The following is a 25319-nucleotide window of genomic DNA, read 5'->3' on the forward strand; positions in this document are numbered from 1 at the left end:
AAATATATGCTTACACATCGAAAAAATTATATCCTTAGATGGTTTCCTGCTTAAGGTTGTAGCACAGTCTTCCAATAAAAATTAGTACTGCCCAATATCTTGATGACAGAAAACCAATGAGTCTTTATCTCAAACAAAAAAAATTAAATAAAAAGAAAAAAGTAATCTTCTTAAAAAGTTACAATTCTTCACAGGATGAATAATAATTGTGAAATATGAGCTAACATCTTCATGACTAAACAAGGGAATATACACGGAGGATTATGAACCAAGATTTTATATAAACGTGTTTTATTCCTTACTATACAAATTCTTAAACCCGAGTCCACTTGTACCATAACATGGGTATTTTACTATTTTTTTTTTTTGTGAGAAAAAAGAACCCATCCAAACTTTTTCTCACAAAAAATTCTTGATTATTTGGACTTCCTTTACTTTTTTGAATCCCAAAAAAACACACTGAATAGTCTCTGCTTCTGAAAAAGAACATCCTATGCCAACTGCCATTCCCAACATTGTATTGTTGTGTAGACGGCCCAAACTGTCTTCTACATAGAAAATTCAGTATTAATGCCGGGCCTCATGGTACAATCACAAGGAAACAAAGGCTACTAAATTTTTTTTTTAAATAACTAAAAATAATTAAAACATCAAACCAGCTTCTTCCACGAGCATAAATAATCATTAGTTAGCACAACCATAATACTCCCTCCGTCCTATTAAAAATATCATACTTTTCATTTTGTGATGTCCCAAAACAATTGTCAAGTTAAAAAAGTCGAAACACCTTTTCGTCTCTCTTTCTAATATAACCCTTCTTTTTAATTAAATGCATGTTACCATTCAAATTTAAATTTTGAATTTGTGGGGGTAAAATTGAAAAGAGAAGTACAAACATCACAATCAAATCACTATTTTTAAAAAGTTGAATTCCCCAAATATGACTAAATAAATGGGACGGAGGGAGTAGTCCCTGACTAGGTTAGGGTCCACAAGACGACGTCGAAGATAGAAGAGCTCACCCACAAAATGAGAAGCGGCTGGGGTTAAATCCTTCGATCTCACTTCTATGTTAAAGTTAAAAGTTGTTCGGGAATCACTTGGGATGAGTCTTTTTGCATACCCCTTAAATGAGCAACGAATTGGTATTGATACCAAGAAAGATCAATGAGATAATGAGGAGGTCTATTGACAATCTGACGTTCTAGGACAATGTAGGGTGGCGATGTCAAGTGTAGGATTGAGTTGTAGGGTGATTAACTATCACATCAATCCTATCAATCACCGGTCATATCCTATCAAGTAGCCGAGGTCTCCATCACATCAATTTTATCAGTCACCGGTCATGTCGTATCAAGTAGCCGAGGTCTCCATCACCTCGAATAGATAATAAAGCCAAGAAAAATTCTCATGAAAGGGCAAGAAGGCCGAGGTATCCACCAAGCCAAGTTGATCGAGATGTTTCTTCATCCGAGTAGCCGAGGTATCCACAATCCCAAATATTCATCTATACTTAATCTTGAATACATCATATCCTACAGCTGTCACGTGACTTTAATCAATGGACCAAAAATATACACAATGTCATCTAAGTTCACCTAAAGTGCTCCATAGCTGCTACTGCTCTCAAGTTTGATCAAAATCCTCTTCTGAGAAATCATTTACTGCAAAAGGGTTTATAATGGAGTGAGCAAACGTTTGCTCAGTCAGTAAGTAGCTTATGTACTTCTTTTATCGATTTGAATATGTTACACTATCATTGTTGAGGGATTCTTCTAGGAAGCTACTAAGAACAATAGCCTCGAGAAAAGCTGATTTGGGCTGATAATCCTTGGTCCGCTACCGTGGAGCACATATGATATTGTCACTCAAACCACAAGTATAGGAGCACATCTGATGGATATTGTGGAATGGGAAATCTTGGTCACCAAATTGTCTATAAGCAATGAAAGGAAATAAAAGGAACTCAAACCAACTATTAAATGTCTGAGAGTGAGGAGAAATGGACACCAAAAATCTCTACAAATATTGAGCTAATGAAGACTGCAAAACATAGAATAAAATAAAATAAAAGGGAAGAATGGAGCAAGAGTGCTGATGTGAAAAGTGAACTACGAGAGAGGACCATAGGTAGTCTTTAGCTTGACATTTTCTTTCCGTACAAGTGTTGATTGTGTCAAAAAAAAACAATTAAAAGAAATTCTTTGGGAATTAATCTCTTCTTGGAATTTTTTTTTTGATAACAAAACATATTTCATCAACTGATTGTTGGAAATCGTCCAGTACGATTGATATACATTGTTGCTCTAATGGCAGATAAAACATGCAATAAAATTGTAGATCTGCAATTTAACAGATGCAAAAGACTTGAGAAATTAAGAATATATCTAAAAAGTATCATCAATTTTAAAATCATCTTCTCATAGAATAAATCGCTGCAACCCACTCTGTGCATGTTGCAATCGTTAAATCTGCTAATCAACAGTTGTAAGGTCCAATAAAGATAATGAAATCTGTCGACATAGACCCAAATCTGAAATAAATTCAAATCTGACAACCAGATTTGAAGCAAATGCAAATTTAAACAACAAAACAAAGAAATATAACACAAAATCTCACTAGGAACTCGTAAGAGAACAAAAATTCTCACTAGAAAACCTAGGAGAAATAGAGATCTCCCACTAAAAAAATTTAGGGAAGACTTTATTAAGAAAATAACAAAAACATAACCTATGAGAGAGAGACCATCCTCTCGAAGAGGAAGAGATTTAGAGAAAAGAAATAGTTGAGAGAAGTTGAAGAAGAGGAGCTATAGAGAGAAGTTATCTCTTCTTGGAATTTTGGTTTTGTTACTCTGTGACATTGCCTAAGAATGAATTGAAGCAAGATACTTTGACATTTTATCTAATGTTTTCTCTTATTTTATTGTTGTTGTTGTAATTCTTCCGTATCTTGTTTGTCTCTTGATCAATTGAAGGTATTTTTCCATTTAAACAATGGAAGATCTAATTAGCAGTTGATCTTTACCCAAAAAAAATAATTGGAGTGCTAATATCTCCACCACATTTTAATTAAAGAAAGCAAGTACAAGCACACTTGTTTGGCAGAATTGGATTGTCAAAGAATTTACATTCAAACTTATACCTGCCAAAGTTTTGTTGTTTTGGCCACTCTTCGCCCAAAAGTCCCGAGGTTGACCAGAAACCAGCCATAATTGTCAATTGCAATCTGCCATTACATCAGTACTTACCCCTTTTTCTTTGGGTTAGTAGTATAACAATATCACCATTGTTGCAATATTATGGTTGTTTACAATATTTTTTTTAATCTAAGACCTATTTGAAATTTTTGTATTCGTTAATTTTATTATATTATATTAAGGATAGATAGATATATTTGTATATAATTTTATATTTGTATTTATATTATATTATATTCCTACTGATTTTGCTTTGAATTTTTTCCATATCCAAACAAAGGAAACATTTTCTTGCAACTTCCTTCGCCGCGTCCAGAAGTTTGGGGTCAACGCCAACGGAGGCAGCCAGCAAACGGTTTTTAATTTTGTTTCTGCTAATTCCCCTTTGGTCCCCCGAAAAGAGCACAATCAAAACCGCGTGCGTTGGAACTTTGACTACGGACTTCGGACAACTATTGGCCCAAATCTGATAGTGGGAACTACAATTTCAGATCAAAGGATGCGATTAAGCGATAGATATGAATATAGAAGCTCTTAAATGTTAGGACTTGAGCTATTTTTTAATTTATTTTTTGTCGTATAAGTGATAAGTCACAAGTTGTATATCGTTGAGTATAGGGTTTTTCTTAAAAATATGAAAGAAGGAATAGGGGTCAAGAAAAGAATAACAAATTTGACAAAATTTGGAAGCGAGACAAAACTATAGATCATCCAAACCAAATTTAACCAATCGAATGATCTTCGCATAAATTATTTAATAACGATCTTTGGAGCTTAATTTATACTCCCATTATCCCAATTATTTTCTCATGTTTTGGAAATTCAATTTTTTAAAAATAATGATTTGATTGTAATGTTTATACTTTTCTTTTCAATTTTACCCTCACAAATTCAAATTTTGAATTTGAATAATAACATATAATGATTAAAGGGAGAGACTATTTTGGAAATAGAGACTAAAAAATATTTTGACTTTTTCAAAATGACAAATATTTTGAAACATTTCAAAATGAAAAGTATGACACTTTCGATACGACGGAAAAAGTAGCATAAATATGTCGAATATCTATATGTATGTATATATTTATAAATATATGTAAATATATCATACTGCTAATCCAAAACAATGACCCCAAATGTATTGAGTTACTTATCCACTAAGTGTAGCAATAAGTTTATAATCCAATTCATGTTTCATGCAGCAAATTCCACCAAACTGATCCCAAATATATTGAACTTGTCACTTGTTATGAGGCAGAGTCGTGTAAACAAAAAATAGAATTTTTTGGATATATAAGTTTTACAGAAATGATTTTACTTGTATCATAAACACGTTTTAAATTATATTTTTATGTACATAAGCATCCATTCATCGCACGCACGTCACATAAGAAAAAGTATTTAAGCATTATTATAAACTTTTATACGCTAACAGTATAGTGATTTTTAACACTAATAGTTATGAATGTATGTTACATATGCATGGTTTAAAATTTTAAATTTGAATTAATGTTATATGGCATGATCTAAACTTGCTAACGTAAAGAAAAATATATATTGATAATGTATAAAAAAAAATCTATTATATTCTAATTTTTTTTTATCTATCCAAACACACCATGTCACAGTTTTTAATGGTGGGGACAAACCGTACAAAGAAACAAAGGGCACATAGAATTCAATTTAAACGGCCGCTGGTATTTTCATGTGAAAGTGCAACATTTTCCACAAAAAATTGATAGGAGGCTCCTTTATATCTCGTAGCCCGAGGGCGTAGAATAAGACAGAACCTCGTTCCGGTGGCCAAAGAGAATAAACTGGTTTAATAACCAAGTCTCGGTTAAACCAATCCGGTCTATCTGGTTTGGTTAAACAGCTCAAGAATAATAATTATTAGGTTGTTAAAGCATAAACTTTTGGAACCAATTCGATGTCATATTCCTCTCTCATTTCGTTTTCCGGTTTCATATCTTAATCAAATCAAGAGCAGCCCATAAACTGTCTCGTTCCTACTAATCGAACAAGTTCGGATTGTCTATCCAAAGCTGCTTTATAATTTGATTCTTCTCTTTTCGGCTTCTTGCTTGTGATTAGTTGTCTTCCCCTCATTCTTGGCCCAAAGGCATGGAAGAAAGAGATGAATTTGAAAAAGTTACCAAACCATTAATGAGTATTCATTTGGAAATGTATCTGAACTAAAAATTGATCAAACCCAAAATGTGAATAAAGCAAAACTAAAAAAATTATAGTAAGTAGTCAAATAATCTCCACGTAATTTAGGGTAACTGTGCACTATTGGCCATCAAATCATTTTAAAGTTTTATATTGTTCTTGAGTTTTTTCTTTTTTTCTTTTTGGTTTATTCATATATTGAATTATTTTTAAATGCACAAAGCTTTGGTCACGCCCTACCTCAATGGAGATGCACTATTTAATAATTTCTTTGAGATAATGGTGGTAAATCAACATAATGACCAAAATAGAGCACATTTAGAAGTTCAATGTGAGAGTTGATGCAAACAATTTTATGGATAAAATCAAACTTACAACTAATTTATTGACCACTAGTGCAATTTATCACAAAGAACTCCATTATGGGGGAGGAGGGATGGGTTGGTTGGTATGGGGGGAGAGAGTGTAAGTGAGAGGTCTCGGATTCGAGTCCTCCCACTTACACTAAAAAAAAAAAAAAAAAAAAAAAAACTCCATTATGATTTATCATTGTTTTAATGATGAATGAATGAACAATTATTAAATCCAACTCGATCTAATAGTTCAAATGATTAACCCGATAAACCAGCCACTCAACTTGGTTGGATTGCTAGTAGGATCGGATAATGAAGTAATACATTGAAAAATCAATGACCCACCAATTCATCTAGTGACAATAAAAATCAATCGATTTTTGTGTAATTCGATAATTTTGAAAAAATTCTCAACATTAGGCTAGTTAGGTTTGAACATGCAACCTCTAACTTAATTAGCATACTAGAACTTAGAACTTACGAAGTAACAACTACTAGTGTTTCAACAAGGTGTTTTGGCGTTTAGTGGAACATTTTATTTATTTCATTGTACTTTTAATACTTTGAGTATGTTATTTTACTTTATTATAGAATTCACCGGCTCAACCAATCCACCTATGGTTGAACTAATTCCCTCGCCTAGTTGATTACTTGGTTGGGTTAGTAACTGCGGACGAAAGTCATTGTGCCGTTTCAATAAAGATGAGTTTCCCTTCTAGAATTGCAATTAATCTCTTTTCCTTTTTCTTCTTGCCCGACACTCTAAATAGTTTCTCTAATCTGATTATTCAAACGTTCATACTTGTGCGTGTCTATGTTGTGTTTACAAAAGCAAAAGGCATACAATGAAACTGTGAAAGAATCTATTTCTTGTTCCGGCCTCATAGTCTATGTTCCTTTCGGCTTCAATGCCAGACAATTCCACAAAGTGGAATAAATCATCATAACAGAGCTGATTTTTTTTTTTTTAAAATAAAGTTTGGGTGGATTCGATTTCAGTTACCATTACGGATCAGAGAATGGCTTCGGGACTATAGATTGTTTACACAGATTCTTACAAATCACCTATTAATACAGACCTTACATCGGCAGTGGGATTTAAATAAACGACCTTTTATGAGAAAGTGACCCGTTTTTACCAATTGAATCAACTTGTGCTGGTAGAGACTATGGATCAGAGAATGCCATCGGGACTATAGATTATTTACAGGAATTCTTACAGATCACCTATCAATACAAACCTTACATCGGCAATGAGATTTAAATATACAACATTTTACAAAGAAGTGACCTATCCTTGCTAATTGAACCAACTTGTGTTGGTAGAGCTGATTATTTACTGCATATGTGGTTTTTGACTTATATTAACTTGAGCGAGTTCAACGTACAATAGCTAGGATGGAAGAAATATATTCGTTAATTACCACATATTACCAAGAAGAAATTGCAAAGAAAGACTGAAAAGTCAAAAAGAAAAAGGAGGTCTAGATTCTGCATTTGTTTACTTTCAAGCCAAGTCCGCGAGAAAATATGCCACAACTGTCAAGCAAATGCTAAAAATTTTGGAAGTTGTTTCAATAATAGTTGAATACTGCATGAGTATCTTACCTTTTATCGCTCGACATGATATTATTATTCCGTTTATAGTCATTGCATGGTGGTTAGGGGAGGCGTTTTAAGACATTGATTCATTATTAGGTTTAGGGTTCGAATTCTGGATTTGATAGTCGGAGGTGGAAAGGGCGTGGAAATGGTGGGAGATGAAAAAAAAATGCATGGTTGCTCAGGTTTGCTTGGAAGTATTAAATATTCTTAGCATAAAGGAGCCAAATTTGAAAAATGAGAAAAAAAATTACTAGATAGTACAAAAGTTATGATAAAATTTAAGAAGCTAATTATAATTTCTGAAGATGCAAAATCACACTTGTTTCACATCACAATACATTCCATTTGCACAAGTCTTGCAATTGCAGGGTTGCCCAGGTGTGCTTCACAAAACGAATTATTCTAATCAGCAGAAAAATTGAAAAGAGAATTACTAGTTATTACAAAAAATTTAAAGAGGGTAATCATTATTTACCAAAATGCAAAATTTTGCCCATTTGTATCGAAGTAAATCACAGGTAATTTTTAAAATTTTTTTTTCGTACATATTCTAGAAAACTAGAACGTAGAAGCAACAGAACATGTAAAAATTAAAACCACCCCGGATAAATATGCCAATTGTGTTTTTCAATTATATTGGAAGCTTCTTCAGATAAAAAAAAAAAGAAAAAATGAAAAGAAATAGTGGCAGCTAAAATTATCTATGGTGGCAGATTATTCTTTCCATTAGTCACCACCTTCCCCAGTTGCACCTTGCAAACTTATCCCCAAAGAAACCTCCAAACACTAACCAATAACCTGTTTGTATCGTTCTATAGCTATTCAATTATTCGTATACAAACTTGAAACGAAATGTATATTTTGTTGGACTAGGATAACTTAGTATGATTAATTTTTCACCATAAATCTGGAAATTTAGCATGACTTCCAAAATCTCAGAATCTGTTTGGATTGCTATTTTTTGAAATTTTTGTAAAAAAAAAAAAAAAAAAAATGTACTGTAACAATTCTATGCATGTGAAGGAAAAAAAAAATGACTGAAAAATCTATTCACAAAAAACGTAAAAATTTTTAGAGAAAAATTGCAATTCAGACAAGGCCTTAGATGCAGAACATCTTTCGTACACGCAACTGCTGAACCCTAATTGAATAATTAAAGTTTATATATTTGTCTTTCATCCAAAAAAAAAAAAAGTCTCTAATGACCGAGTCCTGAATCCCTAATGAAATTAATGTGGTCCTGATTTTGTTGGCACAAGTTATGATCAATTCTTGAATTGAGAACTAAATAGTAGTATCTATTTCTCTATGCTCTGGCTTTCTAGCTAGTTAAGTCATTGGATCATTTTGACTTCACATGAAAATCCCAGAGAGAAAATTGTGCTGGTGGACCATGCCCTTGCTCATTTCACGCGGGTTTTAATTTTAATATATGGATGCTGGTTTTATGAAGACAAACTGCGCCCATGTTTAAAATATGGGAAACAATCCTCACTTTCGTCAATTCACCTTTTTGATAAAGCAATAAAAAAAAAAAAAAGCTTGTTCACAGTTCACACCCTTAAATTAAGTATTCCAAACAATTCTCAACAACCAGAAAAAGATGTAGTAATCCACCACCTGAGAAAAGTTTAAATTGTAATATCATTAAAAAGAGGGGAAAAAAATCAAGGACCCCATTGGCAAAAGCTTGATCTCGTACTTTTGTAAGTGATTTCATTTAAAACTCTCAGCATGACACTACTATAAGAATTTTTCTGACATGTATTCAGGGACAGTTGGGTAATATAAAAAAATTACTATGTCGATATACTCATTTTTTTTTTTTTAAACCACCAGCTCTTGTCTGGTGGCCACCACCAAGCCTTTAAAGCTCTGGTGGGGTGGGAGGCAAGGGTTCAAAATGCCACTCTTGTGGCTCGGCTTCAAATCCAGACGGGTGTGTAGTGCACCCGTTTGGTTCGGTGGTGGTTCTGTCCCCATCGGTCCCCATAGGCTCAGTTGAGCCTCCCCGTAGATAGAGTAGGAGTAGGAGTAGGGATGACAATTGATAAAATATATATATATATATATATATATATATATATATATATATATATATATATATACTCATTTGTTTTTCCCTTTGTAGCTAGTAGCTTACCTTGTTCAAATTTATTTTCTTCAAAAATTTAACATCGAGGCATCAATTAATGAGTGCCCTGTAAACAATTAGGCAAATCCATAAGGCACGCTCGAAATATTTCTCAGCTAGTAGGGATATTAATCAAGCGATTCTGAAGACTTTGTTCGACTATCAAATCTTCTCTTTTTCACTTTTTTATGATAAGAATTGGAGTCTCTCTTAAACGAAAAGGAGAAAAAAAATCATAAAAATTATTTTCCTCTATTCATGTTAACAACTACATAACACTACTAGACAAAAAACTAACTATTACAAAATACAATATGCACTTTCTTTTTATGCATTATACGGTCAAATAGATGACAACATAATAATCAAAGGCATTTCCAAACCACGGTCTATGTTAACGTTGGCGCTTATGTTTATCAAAGAAAGGAAAAGAAAAATAGATATTGCATGTTGAATGGACTGATTCCGGTTCCACCATGTTGACTAGTTATGGTCCAAAAAATAGACAATGCTCTCTTGACTTTTCTATTTCATTCCATTACATGGTCAATTTCGGTATTTCAAGACATGCTGCTTCACCCCAACTTCTCGTGTTCCAAACTTCCAATTGCTATCGTTCTAGAGTTCCCCAAAAACCCAGAACCTTGAAAGGAAATCCTCTTGCCGCCTTCATTTTTCCCACATACCAAAACTTTTTTATGTCCATTTCCTAATTAAGATGCACTTTCCCGTTGTTTATGGCAAAGAACATTGGCCCTTTTACCACACCTATATATACCAAGACGTTTCCTCCCTTCCTCCCCAAGCAATCAACTGAAGTTATTTATGGTTCATAGTTTCTTTCTTTCTGTCACCAAACCTCCCTCTTCGTTTTCTCTTCCTCTTGCTTCTTCGATACCATCACTATCATCATCAAAAATGGTTCTCTCAAAAACTGCTTCAACATCTGATGTTTCAATTCACTCTACATTTGCCTCTCGCTATGTTTGCTCTTCCTTACCAAGGTAAAGTATTGGATGCATATCTTTATTATACTCTCTCAGCCTCATATTATATATTCTGCATATTTTGTAATGTAAGTCAACATTAAAGATGTTTCGATGGATCGTGTGTGATTTGTTCTTAGAAATCTTGTTGTAAACTTTTTGATTACTGCTTGTTAATCTTGCTGTAAACTTTTTCGTCTCAAATTTAATCTTACCATATATAACTTTGGCATTAGTGTGGAAACGTTTTTCATGGCATGTAGATTTAACAATTGATGTTTGTGGCGGCTGTGTAGGTTCAAGATGCCAGAGAACTCAATACCAAAGGAGGCAGCTTACCAGATCATCAATGATGAGTTGATGCTTGATGGGAATCCAAGGCTAAACTTGGCTTCTTTTGTGACAACATGGATGGAACCAGAGTGTGATAAGCTGATGATGGAAGCCATCAACAAGAACTATGTTGACATGGATGAATACCCTGTCACAACTGAACTTCAGGCATCTTCAATCTTCATTATTTTTCTTCTATTCAATGTTCAGTAAGTTATTGGAAAATCAGATATCAAAAGAGATCCAAACATTGCACTATAATACTTTTGTTCATATTATGATGTCTACTATGTGTACGCGTTTCCACTTAGCACACTTTTCTTGAATTAAACGCGTAAAAGATTAAAGTTTGTAGCCCTAGAACTTCAGGCCCCCTAGTAATAAAGTGGGCTGAGGCTCAGGAGGCATTTGCGTAGAAAATTTTGGTCAAAAGCACGATACTACTTGAGGACTTTGTGGAAAATTTTTGCTCACCTTTCTAATCTCCTTTTGGATGTAAACTAAAACTTCCACTTCTTATAATCTCCTAACAAATATGTGTTAGTGAGTGTCTACACACACACACACACAGAGATAAACATTGCTCTTCATGATACTTATTATGTAGCTTTGCTTTATTTACAGGATGGCATTCTTGGTACACGCTTACACACACACACACACATATATATACATACACGTGTATATATGTATATGTGCAACGAAATCAAACACAAATTTGGCCTAATATACATGTCATGCATTTAGTTGATTTGATGTTATAACACAAGAAAATTGAAGAATAAAGAAGAAGAAGAAACCAAAGTAATGAAGGATGTGTGATTTTATAACTTTCCCATTTTTGGTTGATCAAAGCCATTTGTTACTGTATTGCTCAACATTGTACAAAACTCTATGCAGAATCGCTGCGTAAACATCATAGCACACTTGTTTAATGCTCCACTGGGAGAGTCAGAGGCAGCTGTTGGAGTAGGAACAGTAGGGTCATCAGAGGCCATAATGCTAGCAGGGCTTGCTTTCAAGAGAAAGTGGCAAAACAGAAGAAAAGCAGAGGGCAAGCCTTATGATAAGCCCAATATTGTTACTGGAGCCAATGTCCAGGTATGAAGCATTTCACAGTCCATATCTTGTTACTTCTCATTCTATAGATCTATTATATATATATGATTATCTACTTGCAGGTAAAAAATATCACTTTCTAATTCGTACAAATTTACTATTTCATTATGTTGTGTGCAGTTCTAAAAACTTACATTTCCTTCTCTCTTAACCATAATTGCTTTTTATGGATAATTCATGACTTTAGTCAACTATTCTTGATTGTTTATTTGAGAACTTTCTGTTATAAACCATGATCTACATGGATCATCTTGCATATATTGTGACTTTCACAAATAGAATATATCTAGAATTCTAATTATTGCGAGAATTTCATGTAAACCCTACCTACTGTTGAGAATTCTTTATCTACCCCCTCCTTCCCCTCTCCTCCCCCCCCCCCCCCCCCTCTCTCCAACCAAGATAAAGGGAAAAAAAAAAGTTTACCTAAAGTTGGGGCAAGTTACACACAAATGTAGAAAGTTTTGAAAAATCTTATGCATGAGGTTCCTTAATTTATCCTCTCTTCTTTTTTTTTTAGATTTTTCATTATCATGACATTTAAGAGGAAAGAATGCACTTAAACATCCGGTGAAGTTGACAAGCTTTTGGTTCAGGATAGACGTGTTCTTAAATTGACATATGCTTCTTAACTTCTGCAGGTGTGTTGGGAGAAGTTTGCAAACTACTTTGAGGTGGAGCTTAAGGAAGTGAAGTTGAGGGAAGGCTACTACGTGATGGACCCTGTGAAAGCAGTTGAAATGGTGGATGAAAATACCATATGTGTTGCGGCTATTTTGGGTTCAACACTCAATGGAGAGTTTGAAGATGTCAAGCTCTTGAATGATCTTCTCATTGAGAAAAACAAGCAAACTGGGTAACTATAAACATTCCCTTTTTTCCTCTTCTCTGATTCAAAATTGTACAGCAAACCAAGAAAATAAGTAGGCTACCTTAAACATTAGAGACTAACACTCCTCCTTAAACATTGGCAGTTGGGACACCCCAATTCATGTTGATGCAGCCAGTGGTGGATTCATTGCTCCCTTTCTTTATCCAGAGCTTGAGTGGGATTTCAGGCTTCCACTTGTGAAGAGCATCAATGTGAGTGGGCACAAGTATGGTCTTGTATATGCTGGAATTGGATGGGTTATTTGGAGGAGCAAAGAGGACTTACCAGAAGAACTTATCTTCCACATAAACTACCTTGGAGCTGATCAACCAACCTTCACCCTTAATTTCTCCAAAGGTGACTAAGGCCACTTCCTATGTATATATTTCTTAAATTCCCTTTCTCCCGATATGCTCTTTAACAAGGTCTCACATGACAAAAATTTTTCCTTCAATTCTTTAGGTTCTAGTCAAGTCATTGCTCAGTATTATCAACTCATTCGCTTGGGCTTTGAGGTAAGAACCTGATAGAATTATTGCAGAATGCTCATCCTTCATCATCCAGACACAAATATATGAATGCCTGGATGGTGAAAAGTCTCAAATTCAACTTCTACTAGGGTGGATGGAGATTGTATTCTTACTATATGAATAAGAACCAAGTATTGATCTTGAAATTCTCATCTACAGGGTTACCAAAATATCATGGAGAATTGTCGCGGAAATGCTCTTGTGCTTAAAGAAGGATTGGAGAAGACAGGTCGATTCAACATTGTATCCAAGGACGAGGGGGTTCCCTTGGTTGCATTTTCTCTTAAAGACAGCAGCTGCTACAATGAGTTCAAGATCTCAGAAATGCTGCGCAGGTTTGGATGGATTGTGCCTGCATACACCATGCCAGCAGATGCACAGCATATCGCCGTGCTTCGTGTTGTTATAAGGGAAGACTTCTCTCGCACCTTAGCAGAGAGACTTGTGCTTGATATCACAAAGGTCCTGCATGAATTGGATACACTCCCAGCTACATTGAGTACTAAGGTTTTGAGTGCTAGTGAGGAAAAGAAGGTCAAGAATGGCACTGTGGTTAAGAAAACAGAGATTGAGACACAAAGGGAAATCACTGATTTTTGGAAGAAGTATGTTATGCAGAGGAAAACAAACGTCTGCTAGATTTTTGCTACACAGCCAAGCTACCATTGTTCTAACTCAGAGTTGAAGTTTTTCTTTTCTAATTATTGGTCTTTCGAATTAAAGAGACATTAAACTGTCTCCCTTTCATTCTTTTATGCTTTTTTGCGTTTTCCTTTCATTTTTAACATGAAGTAGCGCACGATCTTGTCAAGGTCTCAGCAATTTTTAAGCATTACTATATTGTTCAACCTATGCTACTTTTCTAACATATTGTCATATTTGTAATTTTCCTTTCTTGTTATAATGAATGCATGATCTTTAATTCTAGTTTTCCAATCAGTAGCACCAGTAATATCCTTGTAAATGCTTGCACTTCATAAATGGTATGATGCTAAAGGCATCAAACATTAGTTTATAATCAAATGAAAATTCTCTTGATAATCATTTTAGAAACTGGAAAAGCTCTATGTACCATCCACAAAAGCAAAGCAAACTACCTTGTCCTAAAGGACTTTGTTTACCATCCAAAATGCAACCAGCTTGGCATTAGCCATATAATGCTTGCGGATCATTTATTTCTGCAACCTGTTACCCCCGGTAAAACTACAATTCTGATTAGGCTTGAGGCCTAAAAAGGGGAAATGTGAAATTTTCATTGCTGGAAGTTCTCCAACAGGCATACGGGTCTTCTGGGACCAAATAGGTAATGAGGAAGGGCGAATTTCAAGTACTATATTTCAATGTTCCTCTGACAAGTTCAAGTTTGACTTTTTCTTACCATAAAGTCCTGGTTGATAAATTTTCAAAGTAGAATCAAAGGCTGGGGGTGCTAAGATTTCAACATATGATGAAAGATTACAACTAATTAAATCGTCGTTTATTAGGTTGTGATCATATTGGAGTGGTATCTTTATGAGTCCTATAAAACAGTTATTACGAAAACTGAAAATATGCTAGATGCATTTCTATGTCTGAGATTAAACATGTAGCTGCTAGAGCCAAGTGGGAAGATACTTGTAAACCTGTGAAATCAGGGGGCCTTGATTGATCAGTTTAGAACTTTAGGTAATTGAAATAAAGCTTTGCGGTTAAAACATGCTTGGGATATCTGTGTTCGGAAAGATTCTTTGTTGATAGCTTGGCTTCACCCTATAAACTCAGAAAAATTTATCTTTCTGGTCTTTGCTTGGGGATGTAATCGAATTGAACTCCTCACGAGTAGCTCAGTCAAAAGCTTGACTCGCACTCGGTCAAAACTGAGTGCTAGTCAAGTACGAGCAGCTCGATAATTATTCAAGCCGAGCTCGAGTATTATTTTTTTAAGCTCGATGGCTGATTGAGCTTTATCGATCACAAAGTAATTAATTAAAAATTATATATTTAGTTATTACAATTTCACTCTTTTAAGTTTGGGAGTTGTATAAATTACCAGAATTACTCTTTTAGTCTAGTCAAGTACTTGAGCTTGATCATACTCACAAAAAAAATCGAGCATAATCGAGTCAGATCTCGAGTTTTAGAACTATTCTTCGAGTTCGAGTTAGAACTCCATTTCTGCTGCTTGCTCGAGCTCGAGCAATACCTCTCTATTATCGAGTCGAGCTCGAGTATGTTGATACTCGTGCACGACTCGACTCAATTACATCCCTATCTATGCCTATTCCTCTTGGTGCTTCTTGATTTTTAGGGAACTTCAGAAGCTCAGACACATTCTTGAGAAGTATGTTTTAGCATCTGATTCAGTTGTGATAACTCTGGTCTAGTCATAGACAAAAGAACGACTTGTCAGATGGGGCTCTACCGCTGCTCTATTATGCTGCTTGTGCTACAGAGAAGTGGAAATCTTGGAGCATTTGTTCTTTAAATGTGACTTTACTTCTTATGTCCTGTCAAGGTTTACAGGCTTGCAGCAATATATGGGTCGTTGTTCAGGGGAGAGTATAATGGACAGGAAAACTTGCTTGGCTGTCCTGCTTTTCCGGGCTGATTCATTTCTGAATGCAGTCGGGAAGATGATACTTGGTGCAGGCATTTACTAGCTCTGGAGTGAAAGCAATACGCAATTTTAACAAAGGAGTGAACTAGCTCTGGAGTGAAAGTAATAGGCAATTTTAAATCATTTTTGTTTGTAGCTTTTGCTGTGGCTGTGGTAATTTTGTAGCAGATTACAGCAGACTGACAATGGTATATAGTTAAAACTGTCAAATGAATAATTTGATTCGCTCGCAATTCATGTGATAAGGGGCGTTCAATGTCAAGCAAATAAAATTTATAAAAGGTAATAAAAATTGCATCATGTAATATATTTTATTTCAAAGTTCCATTATAGAATTGGTGAGGGCAATTTATAAAATTCAAGCTTTAGGGCAATAGTGAAGATGGATTGAATATTATGAAAGTTCATGCCCCTAGATCAAAATTACACCCGTAGAAGATTTCATTTCGAATAATACTATAATATTTATTTTATATGACGTATGTGAGATAAAAATACGATTCGAAATCGTGTTTATGATACAAGTTAAATAATATTTTTAAATTTTTTTTTCCAAATATGGTATCCAGACATAAAACAAACAAAACTACTTGACCAAGTGGCAAATCTATAGTAAGTTGGTGATATTAGATTATTAGTTCTATAGGACGGTGGTGAATGGTGATGCTACTTTTCAGTCTAGTAATCTTTTGATGTCTTCCACTATTCCCTGCAGGATTATGGAATTCTACGTGGACTTGTTCTTTAACAAACAGCTATGGAACTGTCCAACATCACATCAACTTTAAGATTTACGCCCAATACCCACTTACGAAGCAATAATATTTTCACGCCTGAAAGCACCAAGCACGTCTACACAAAACACTATGGATGAATTGAAGGTACTGGATTCTGCACTTGGCTGCAGAAAACCAGCTGCTCACTGACCAAAAACAGGGCGATAATGCCATTTGAGGTTTGAGGCAATGTGAAAGGACAATTTAATATTGAGAGGCCAAACTCTAAAAGTGTATTGCTCTCAACATTCTATAAGAATCACATTTCTTTTGTTTTTCTTGAAAGCAATTTTTCCTTTCCCCTCTTTTTTTTTTTTTTAAATAAAATACAACCGGGGTTAAAGGAATTCAACACATTTCATATTCCGGCCAATGTTCTTCAAAAGCAATTATATGCTTGTAGCAATGTTTTTAAATTTGAACCAATAAGTGAATCGGATGAGCTTTTAGCTTGCGGTTCAACCGGTTCAATTACGTGGGTCGATTATTCAACAAATTTTTATTTATTTGAATGTTTAACTATCTGAATAATACTAAACTAAAGAAAATAGTTGCAATCGGTTCAATTGTCTAGTTTTGACAAGTTTACCCGGTTCTTGATGCAATTTTTTGAGTTTCTGAGTCTAGCAGGGATCAAAATGGAGCCTATGATCAGTTCGCAATTCAACCAATCGAATCGGGCAGTTCAATCATTTTTTCAAAACACTGGCTTGTAGTATTTGGATGGTGAGCTTTTAGTACAAGTTTGGTATGGAAGGTATTAGTATATGAACCATGAATTAAGCTACCTACTAGTCATATTTGTCTTTGGAAAGTCCTGTACATGGATCGAGCTTTTTTCACTGTGCCCAAATGATATTGGTTTATTACACAAACTTTTCTACATAAAAACACATATTAAGATTTACCTTACTGCTCTCATTGCAATTGTATATTTTTTTTAATTTAATTTTACTTTTCTAAGAAATTAACAGTTGGGGCTCTTCTTAACAAGTATCCATTAAAACTGGTTAGACATACCATGATTATTTTGTTAAATATACTAAAAATTAGTTGTTGAACACAAAATACATCAAAAACATTTTGGTAAATTAACACATCATAATAGGCTATGTAATTGATATATTTTGTCAAGAATACTTTGGTCTAGTGGCTAAATTTTAGATCTCAGAAATTAAATATTTTGAATTTAGATTCCCTTTTCACCTCCTTACTTCTTAAATCACATCCCTCCCTTTAAAAGGGCTATATAGCTTATGCTTCCATGTTAATATATTAAGAAAAAAGGGGAATCTGAAACTCAAATCTATTCATCCTAAATCCTAATTCTGTCAAAGTTATTGATGTTAATGGTTACAGTCATTAACATATAAAAGGTGTGAATATATGAACAAGTATATTTAGCCCTTCCAAAGAAGAAAAAAAGATATTGAATATTAATCTCTCAATCATGAATCCTGCAAACAAAGTAAATCATTACTAGAGCACTAAACTTAAGACTCTTCCACGTTGCCAAATCCAACCACCCCACTGAAGCTCCAATTTTCCCACCTTTCACATTTGAACTCCAACCCTATAAATATGCAAAAATTACTTGGGACACCAAACCAATTTCACCAAGAAACTCAAGCTGAAAAAACTTGCAAAAATATGGTGTCCAAGAATGTAATTTCCATTGTCACATTGCTTGTCTACTTGGTTGCATCTCGTGCAATTTTCCAGCAAGCAAGTGCAGCGGGAGAGTGTGGAAGAACTCCGATTAATGCCGCCGCAACCAGCTTAAGCCCTTGCTTAGGTGCTGCTCGTAATGCTAGAGCTAGGGTAACCCCAATTTGCTGTGGAAAAGTTAATGCATTGATCAGAACTGCACCAAGATGCCTCTGTGCTGTTCTGCTTTCACCTTTGGCAAGAAAAGCTGGCATTAACCCTGCTGTTGCCATCACTATTCCCAAAAGATGCAATATCAGAAACAGGCCTGCTGGGAAGAAATGTGGACGTAAGTACAATAATTTTCATGCTTTTTCTTGTAGATTGGCCAGTCCCATTACTTTCTTTAGGCTTAAATTATTGGAGACTGGTTAGACTAATTCAGGCATTTGTCAAATTATTGATATAACCAAACCTGTTACAGTCAATATTTGAATACTAATTCCTTGTTTCTGTGGTGTAAATTGCAGCTTATACGGTGCCATAAATCAAGAGCCAACGCACAAGAAGCTGAACAATCTTATACGGTGTCTTCAGATGGATGATGTTTAATAAAAAGTGGTGCTTGTTGCGGAAAAAAAAAATTTATTGCTAAAAAAAAGTGGTGCTTTGTTTTGAAAAAATAAAAGGGTTGCTTCTCTAGTGGGTCATATGTTACTGCAACGATCCAAGTCAATGGCAACCTTCTTGTGTTGAATTTCTATGTAATTCTCTTTCAGTTATAATGATAATTTAATGGTTTCTCTTGTCCATTGCTATATTGGTGGATTTGTCCTAGGTGTAATACCAATCATTAGAGAAGGAAAATTAAATACCATGTTGCCTTTTTGTTTTATCTTCTATAATACACTAGGTTTCTGGAAACTAATGGAATGAATCTGGATTCACATTATTTTGGTCCATCAAAGTAGCCAAAATTTTAAATTTGCACCCTCAACATGACAAATTTCAGCTTGATCCTCCAAAAAATCAAATGCGTTTGAGTTGAGCCCCTCAAATGTAGTTCCAGTTTTAATATAATGTCTATGTATCATGAAGGGACCAGTGCACCAAAGGAAAATGGTTGGCGGCCTTTCCAGTAATTTACCACTCTTTTCCACCTCATTCACCGTTAGAAAACAGAAATCTGGAATCTGAATCCATTAAATTATTGAACTGTTAAGTATTAAATCTGATCCATTTAAATGCTTATCACATTAAGTGATAAATAAATAGCTCATCACTAATTTTTGGGAATAAGTTTTGTTTACAAAATTCAATACTATTTAATTAATTCAGATGTTCAATTTTTAATTATTAAATACGTCTGAACATGTTAAAATCTAAATCTATTAAATTTAAATGTTGAATTAGATTATCAAACAGACCTTCATTTCGCACTTCTCAATTTCATCTACATGAGATATTGATGGCGGGATTCATGATAAATTAAAATAAGAATTCCCAAAGTATTTATCTCTTAAACGGAAGGCTTTCTTCAAATGTGAACTATTCCGAAACAAACACATTACGTTAGATATTATTCGTTTTTAATGGCTTCATTTTAACACTAAGGGTCTATTTGATAACACACAAAAGTGCTGAAATTGAACTTTTTCAGACATTCAGATGTTTAGGGTGTTTGATAAACAAAAATTCATCTGCTAAGCAGTGCTGAACTTGTATGTATTTTTTTCAGTGCAAGAATCCTAAATGAATCTTTAATTATGATAAGAATCAATAGAATTACTTTAACTACCTTATCTTATCTACCAAATTTACCCTTGTTTCTTAATTATGTTCAAAATTCTTATCTAATTAAACAACATGATATTTTCTTTCTAACGGTTTTCTACTTCTCTTTTATCTCTTTTTAGTGACTTTCACAACTTCTCCATACTCCTCATATAATATATTTCATCTTTTATATTAATTTGATTTAAAAATAAATATTGTCATTTTCATGCCTAACAATTTTAAAATTAATTTGATTTAAAAATAAATATTGTCATTTTCATGCCTAACAATTTTAAACTAATTAAATCATAGGTTCTATTTCTTTTTTGGATGAAAAGATATAAGGGCAAAATTATCAAATTTAACTTATTAAGCATTCAATTATAAATGTTTATCAAACAGTATAAATAGGTTTAGCATTAAAATTTAGACATTCATATATTTCTTTTCAATGCTTAAAATTCAGCAAATTAATTATTTTAGTATTCAGATTTTAGAATTCTGATTCAATTCTATCAAATGAAACCTAAGTGATAAAAGATTTGGTGCCAAGCATCAACTTTAGATCACTTCTTTTTTTTCTTGGGCCGAAGTGAAAATTTTTACTTTTAAGAGCTCAATCAAAATTTTCATTACTTAGAGGTGAATAGAGAATCAACCCACGTTAGATCAGATATTGAGTTTGATTGGCCACATTTAAGGTTCCTCCGTATAGGAGGCAGGCACCACCATTAATAATTTGATTGGATTACATCCCATATTACAAATGCCTAACAAATCTCTAGCAAACAAACCCCCAAATGACATGGATAATATGACGTCTACACACTCTCGGACGAGGAGGAAAGGACCCTTGCACATTCAGGACAGATGGCCAATTCCTCGTAGACATTTTCAACGAGCTGGAAACATCAAAATGATGTTAGCTAAATGAAAATCCAACTCATACCACAAATACAAACTAAATTATGATCCACCTTTTTAATTTTAGAAATTTTCATATTTGTATTTATCGCTTAGACATCTCGTAATTTTTTATCACATTTTTTATGTCTTTTTCTTTTGGTTTTGTGTTTATAGTAAAGTCTCTTTGAGAGTTTCTTATTAAAAGTTTCTTCTCTCTTGATGATTCCTAATGAGAGTTTTCTCCTCTCCTAAGGGTTCGCAAGTGAGATTTTCTTCTCTTTTAGAGACTTCTAGGGAGAGTTTTATCCTCTATTAGGGATTTCTAGTAAAACTTTCGGTACTTAGTCTATTTCTTGTATTAGATCTAAGTTTATCCAAATTTGATTATCAGATCTGAGATTTCTTATATCTCTACCTTGTAAGATTTCACCTTAATATTTGGACTTGAATAGATCTGAAAAAAAGCAACCAGTATAGTTAAAGAGGAGAGCGGTGGGTTGGGTGATACGATGGGAGGGAATGTAAGTAAGTCATTTTGAATTCAAAACCTCTCACTTACACTAAAAAAATGTATGGTTGAAAGCATGGATTCAAAACCTCCCACTTATACTAAAAAAACATATGGTTGAAAGCATGCATAGATGTTTTTTGGGTTATAAATACTTTATCTTTAGATTTTTTTTGGAACTACAGTGTAATATTCTATTGATTTTCTAGATAGGTGTAATGACCCAAATCCAAGGACTGGACCACATAATTTTTGAACCAAAATTCATTGGCCCAATATGATTAATCCAAATTACTCAATAGCCCAAGCACCCAAGCTTTTAAACCCATTTTATTCCCTCTTCCTTTATCGATGTGGGATACTACACCTCGCTTGCACTGAAAAAAAGTATGGTTGAAAGCATGTATAGATGTTTTGGGATTATAAGTATTTTATCTTTAGATTTTTTTGGAACTACAGTGTAATATTCTATTGATTTTTCTAGAAGGATTTATTGTTCAAATCTATTTTATCTGTACATAGTTGATGTAATTTCTACTATTACTGCAGATTTAATGAAATAATAATTTTTTTATCAAAAACTATTAACTAGATATTTTATATTTATAATCGCTATCAACTCGACTAGTAAACAAACATCTTCACAGAATATACCTCAGTGTGGTCGGCCTTAGGTATGTTGCCCGAGCCTTATTAAAATGTGTTGGGCTACTTTTGGGCTCAAATACCAATCCAATTGTAATCGAGGTTGAATTTGGGTCGCACTAAGCTCCTAAAACTTAATGTTCGGCTCAAATAGTGTACTTGTACATACATTATACAAAGCATTGTATAGAATACGGGATATGGGATATGCATACAGTAAATAGATTCTACATTTTAATGCAGTTTTATATATTTCGATGGTTTTATTTTAGGATTAATCACAAAAACTTCCCTTAAGGTTTAGCTAGTTTTGCACTTTATCCTCTAATGTTATTTTGTTCTCACTATATCTCCTAAATCGTTAGTCAACTCTAACCTTGTGTAAGGGAAATGTCAAAAAGACATTTATACCATTAAAGGATTACTCCAATAAATCCTCTTAAGGTATAGCGTTTGGTACTTGACTCTTTGATATCATTGTTCTCTTAATTTGTCTATTTGTCTCTAAAACCACTCAAGAGAGATAATATTTAAAATATTAGTATCCCTAACATAATAATAAAAGTTATTGTATATTTATAGATACAGGTCTAGTTAAATTTTATCTCCATAATTACAGGGTTTTAGATAGAGAAAAAAAATCCTGCTCATTTTCCATGATAAGGGGAAAAATAAAAATTATTAGTGAAAATAAACTATAAAAATATTATTAAAGATCTATAGATTGAATTTGTTTGGATTGAAGACTATTTGAAAATTTTTAAAAAATAATACTGCAATACTTTTTGTGATTTGATATTTGTGAAATAAAAAGCTGGTTGAAAAATAATCAAAGATGATTGAAATATGCGCTTATGATGCAACAAAAAAAATTTAGAAAAATTTAGCAACCCAAATAATTTTTAATAGCATCTAATCATTCAATATTATAAAAATGACCATAGAAACTTTGAACCTAAATGAACCATTTTTTCTCTTTTTTAAGTATCGCCAACAAAAAAATGTTTACTCCAATAAAGAAAACATCTAGCTATTAAAAGAAAAGTGCAACCACATGCACATTTATAAGAGAAGCTGACAATATTCAAGCATTTTTAGACTTTAATAATAATTTAACAAATTATTTTTAATAACAATTTTTTGTTATTTTTTCCAATTATTACCTGAAATTAGTAAGATATTTCTACTCCAATAAAGAAAACATCTAGCTATTAAAAGAAAAGTGCAACCATATGCACATTTATAAGAGAAGCTGATAATATTCAAGCATTTTTAGACTTTTAATAATAATTTAACAAATTATTTTGTTATAACAATTTTTGTTATTTTTTCCAATTGTTACCCGAAATTAGTAAGATATTTCTGTCAAACTAGAAAAAGTATAATTATAGGATGAAATTTAATTAGGAACATATCTATAAATATATTATTTTTTTGGGTATTATAAAGTATTGGAGTTGACTAACGCTTATAGTAACAAATAGATAAATTGAAAAAAAAAAATGGTGTTAGGAGATAAAATACAAAATAAGTTAGGGGAATTACTGCATTTAACTATTAAGGGTATAAATGTCCTTTGATATTACCATTACCCAATTTTAGAGTTAATTAACGGTTTAGGGGCAAACGCCTACAAACAGATCACTTGGATTTAAGAAAAGATCGCTTGAATTTATCCATGGTTTGTTTCAGTTTATTCCTGTTCTTGAAAATCCTACTTCTTAAGTCTAATTCATTTTAATGCTATTCTAAATAGAATTTTTTAATTTTCTAATTTAAATATGTTATATACAATGCCATTTTGTCCCTTTCCTTTAAAGGATAAGATATAGATACTTAGTTCGATCTATTTTTTTATCTCCCCATGAACCATATGCTTGTAACAATATGATAGAATTTTTTTCCAATTCTAATCAATTGGGCATATTGTGCCGTTTTTTTGAGTAATATTTTGGAAATCCCCGTTAATACCTTATTAACACTATTTCGAATACAATCGGTATATTCCAAAATCACCATTACTCATACATCATTACCCTTGGCCATGAACCCCCCTTGGATTTTTTATTTACTCAATTCGTCTATTTTCGATACGATATTATATAGAAAGGAAGGAAAAAAAATAGAAGTTACTAACTCGAAATCCAATTATAAAAACTATAGTAAATGAAGGTCATATTATCTAAAGTGTATTTCAAATCGAAGTCATAGTATGGTTTCAAACGTGAGGTAAATTTAGCATGCCAAAACTCTTTCACAAAGAGAAATTGGCGACATAGAACAAGTTTTTATTGATACAAAAACGAGAACTCATAATAGGGTGGAAGTTATACAATCAACGAACTAGCTCATTAATGGTACAAATATAACTCAATAATACCATAAATAAACTCACAAATAGTTGGAGAAGAAACTCACATATAGTCAAACTTGAACCTAAGAGATCAAATTTGACTACTAGACCAAATCCTTGTGATAAACGGACAAATGGTATAATTTTCTTTAGCATGTTCTTTTACTTATATTGAAACTTGTTCAATTGTTATTTCTCACCATTAACAATTTGTTCATCATATTCTTTAAATTTTATGCGGTTGATAATGCTAGTTAAATGTTATTGCGAATTATAGTCAATGTGATTTTTCTTTAAAGTTCTCAAATGGAAAAAAATTAAATTTGGTTCACTCAATTCAGTCTTGTTACTAATGTTCTTCATTTGGTAGGGCGTAAACAACTTAGATCTATACAAAACAACTTAGATTTATTAATGTGTTTTTTTTTTCTTGGTATATTCTAGTCTAGCAATTAATTCATGTAAATGAACAATGATGAACCAATTACAAAAGATGAAGAAAAACAAATCAAAAGATTATAATAACAATAGGAACAAGGAAGTACACAAAATGAAAGGGGAGAGAGAGAAAAAGAGAGATGGAACGAAAACATAAAATGGAGCCTAAATGAGTTTGCCATTTATTTTGCAACCGATATATTGTTCCACTTTCTGTCCCACTTTTTATTAAATTATCACTTCTGCTTCATAAACATCCTATTTTTATTTTTATTTTTGTTTTCTTAAGCTCCAATAACTACCAACGAGGTAAAAAACAAAAAACAATAGACCAAAAAAATAATGTGTGTGTATGTATATATGATAGAAAAA

General features: G+C 33.1%; 2 protein-coding genes across 2 annotated transcripts; both read left to right on the top strand.

Moving 5' to 3' along the window:
• Nucleotides 1-10185: 10185 nt before the first annotated feature.
• Nucleotides 10186-14170, top strand: LOC113717941 (glutamate decarboxylase 4-like). Its single transcript, XM_072073010.1, has 7 exons — nt 10186-10467; nt 10746-10950; nt 11683-11883; nt 12543-12757; nt 12876-13129; nt 13235-13287; nt 13462-14170. Exons 1-7 carry the CDS (start codon nt 10289-10291, stop codon nt 13939-13941), a joined length of 1587 nt encoding a protein of 528 aa, XP_071929111.1. The 5' UTR covers nt 10186-10288; the 3' UTR covers nt 13942-14170.
• A 4124-nt stretch (nt 14171-18294) lies between these two features.
• On the top strand, nt 18295-19139 carry LOC140021558 (non-specific lipid transfer protein GPI-anchored 15-like). The gene is made up of 2 exons (XM_072072674.1): nt 18295-18670; nt 18852-19139. Exons 1-2 carry the CDS (start codon nt 18325-18327, stop codon nt 18866-18868), a joined length of 363 nt encoding a protein of 120 aa, XP_071928775.1. The 5' UTR covers nt 18295-18324; the 3' UTR covers nt 18869-19139.
• The last annotated feature ends 6180 nt before the right edge of the window (nt 19140-25319 follow it).

This window comes from Coffea arabica, chromosome 11e (genome assembly GCF_036785885.1).
Source record: "Coffea arabica cultivar ET-39 chromosome 11e, Coffea Arabica ET-39 HiFi, whole genome shotgun sequence".
NCBI classification, from domain to species: Eukaryota; Viridiplantae; Streptophyta; class Magnoliopsida; order Gentianales; family Rubiaceae; genus Coffea; species Coffea arabica.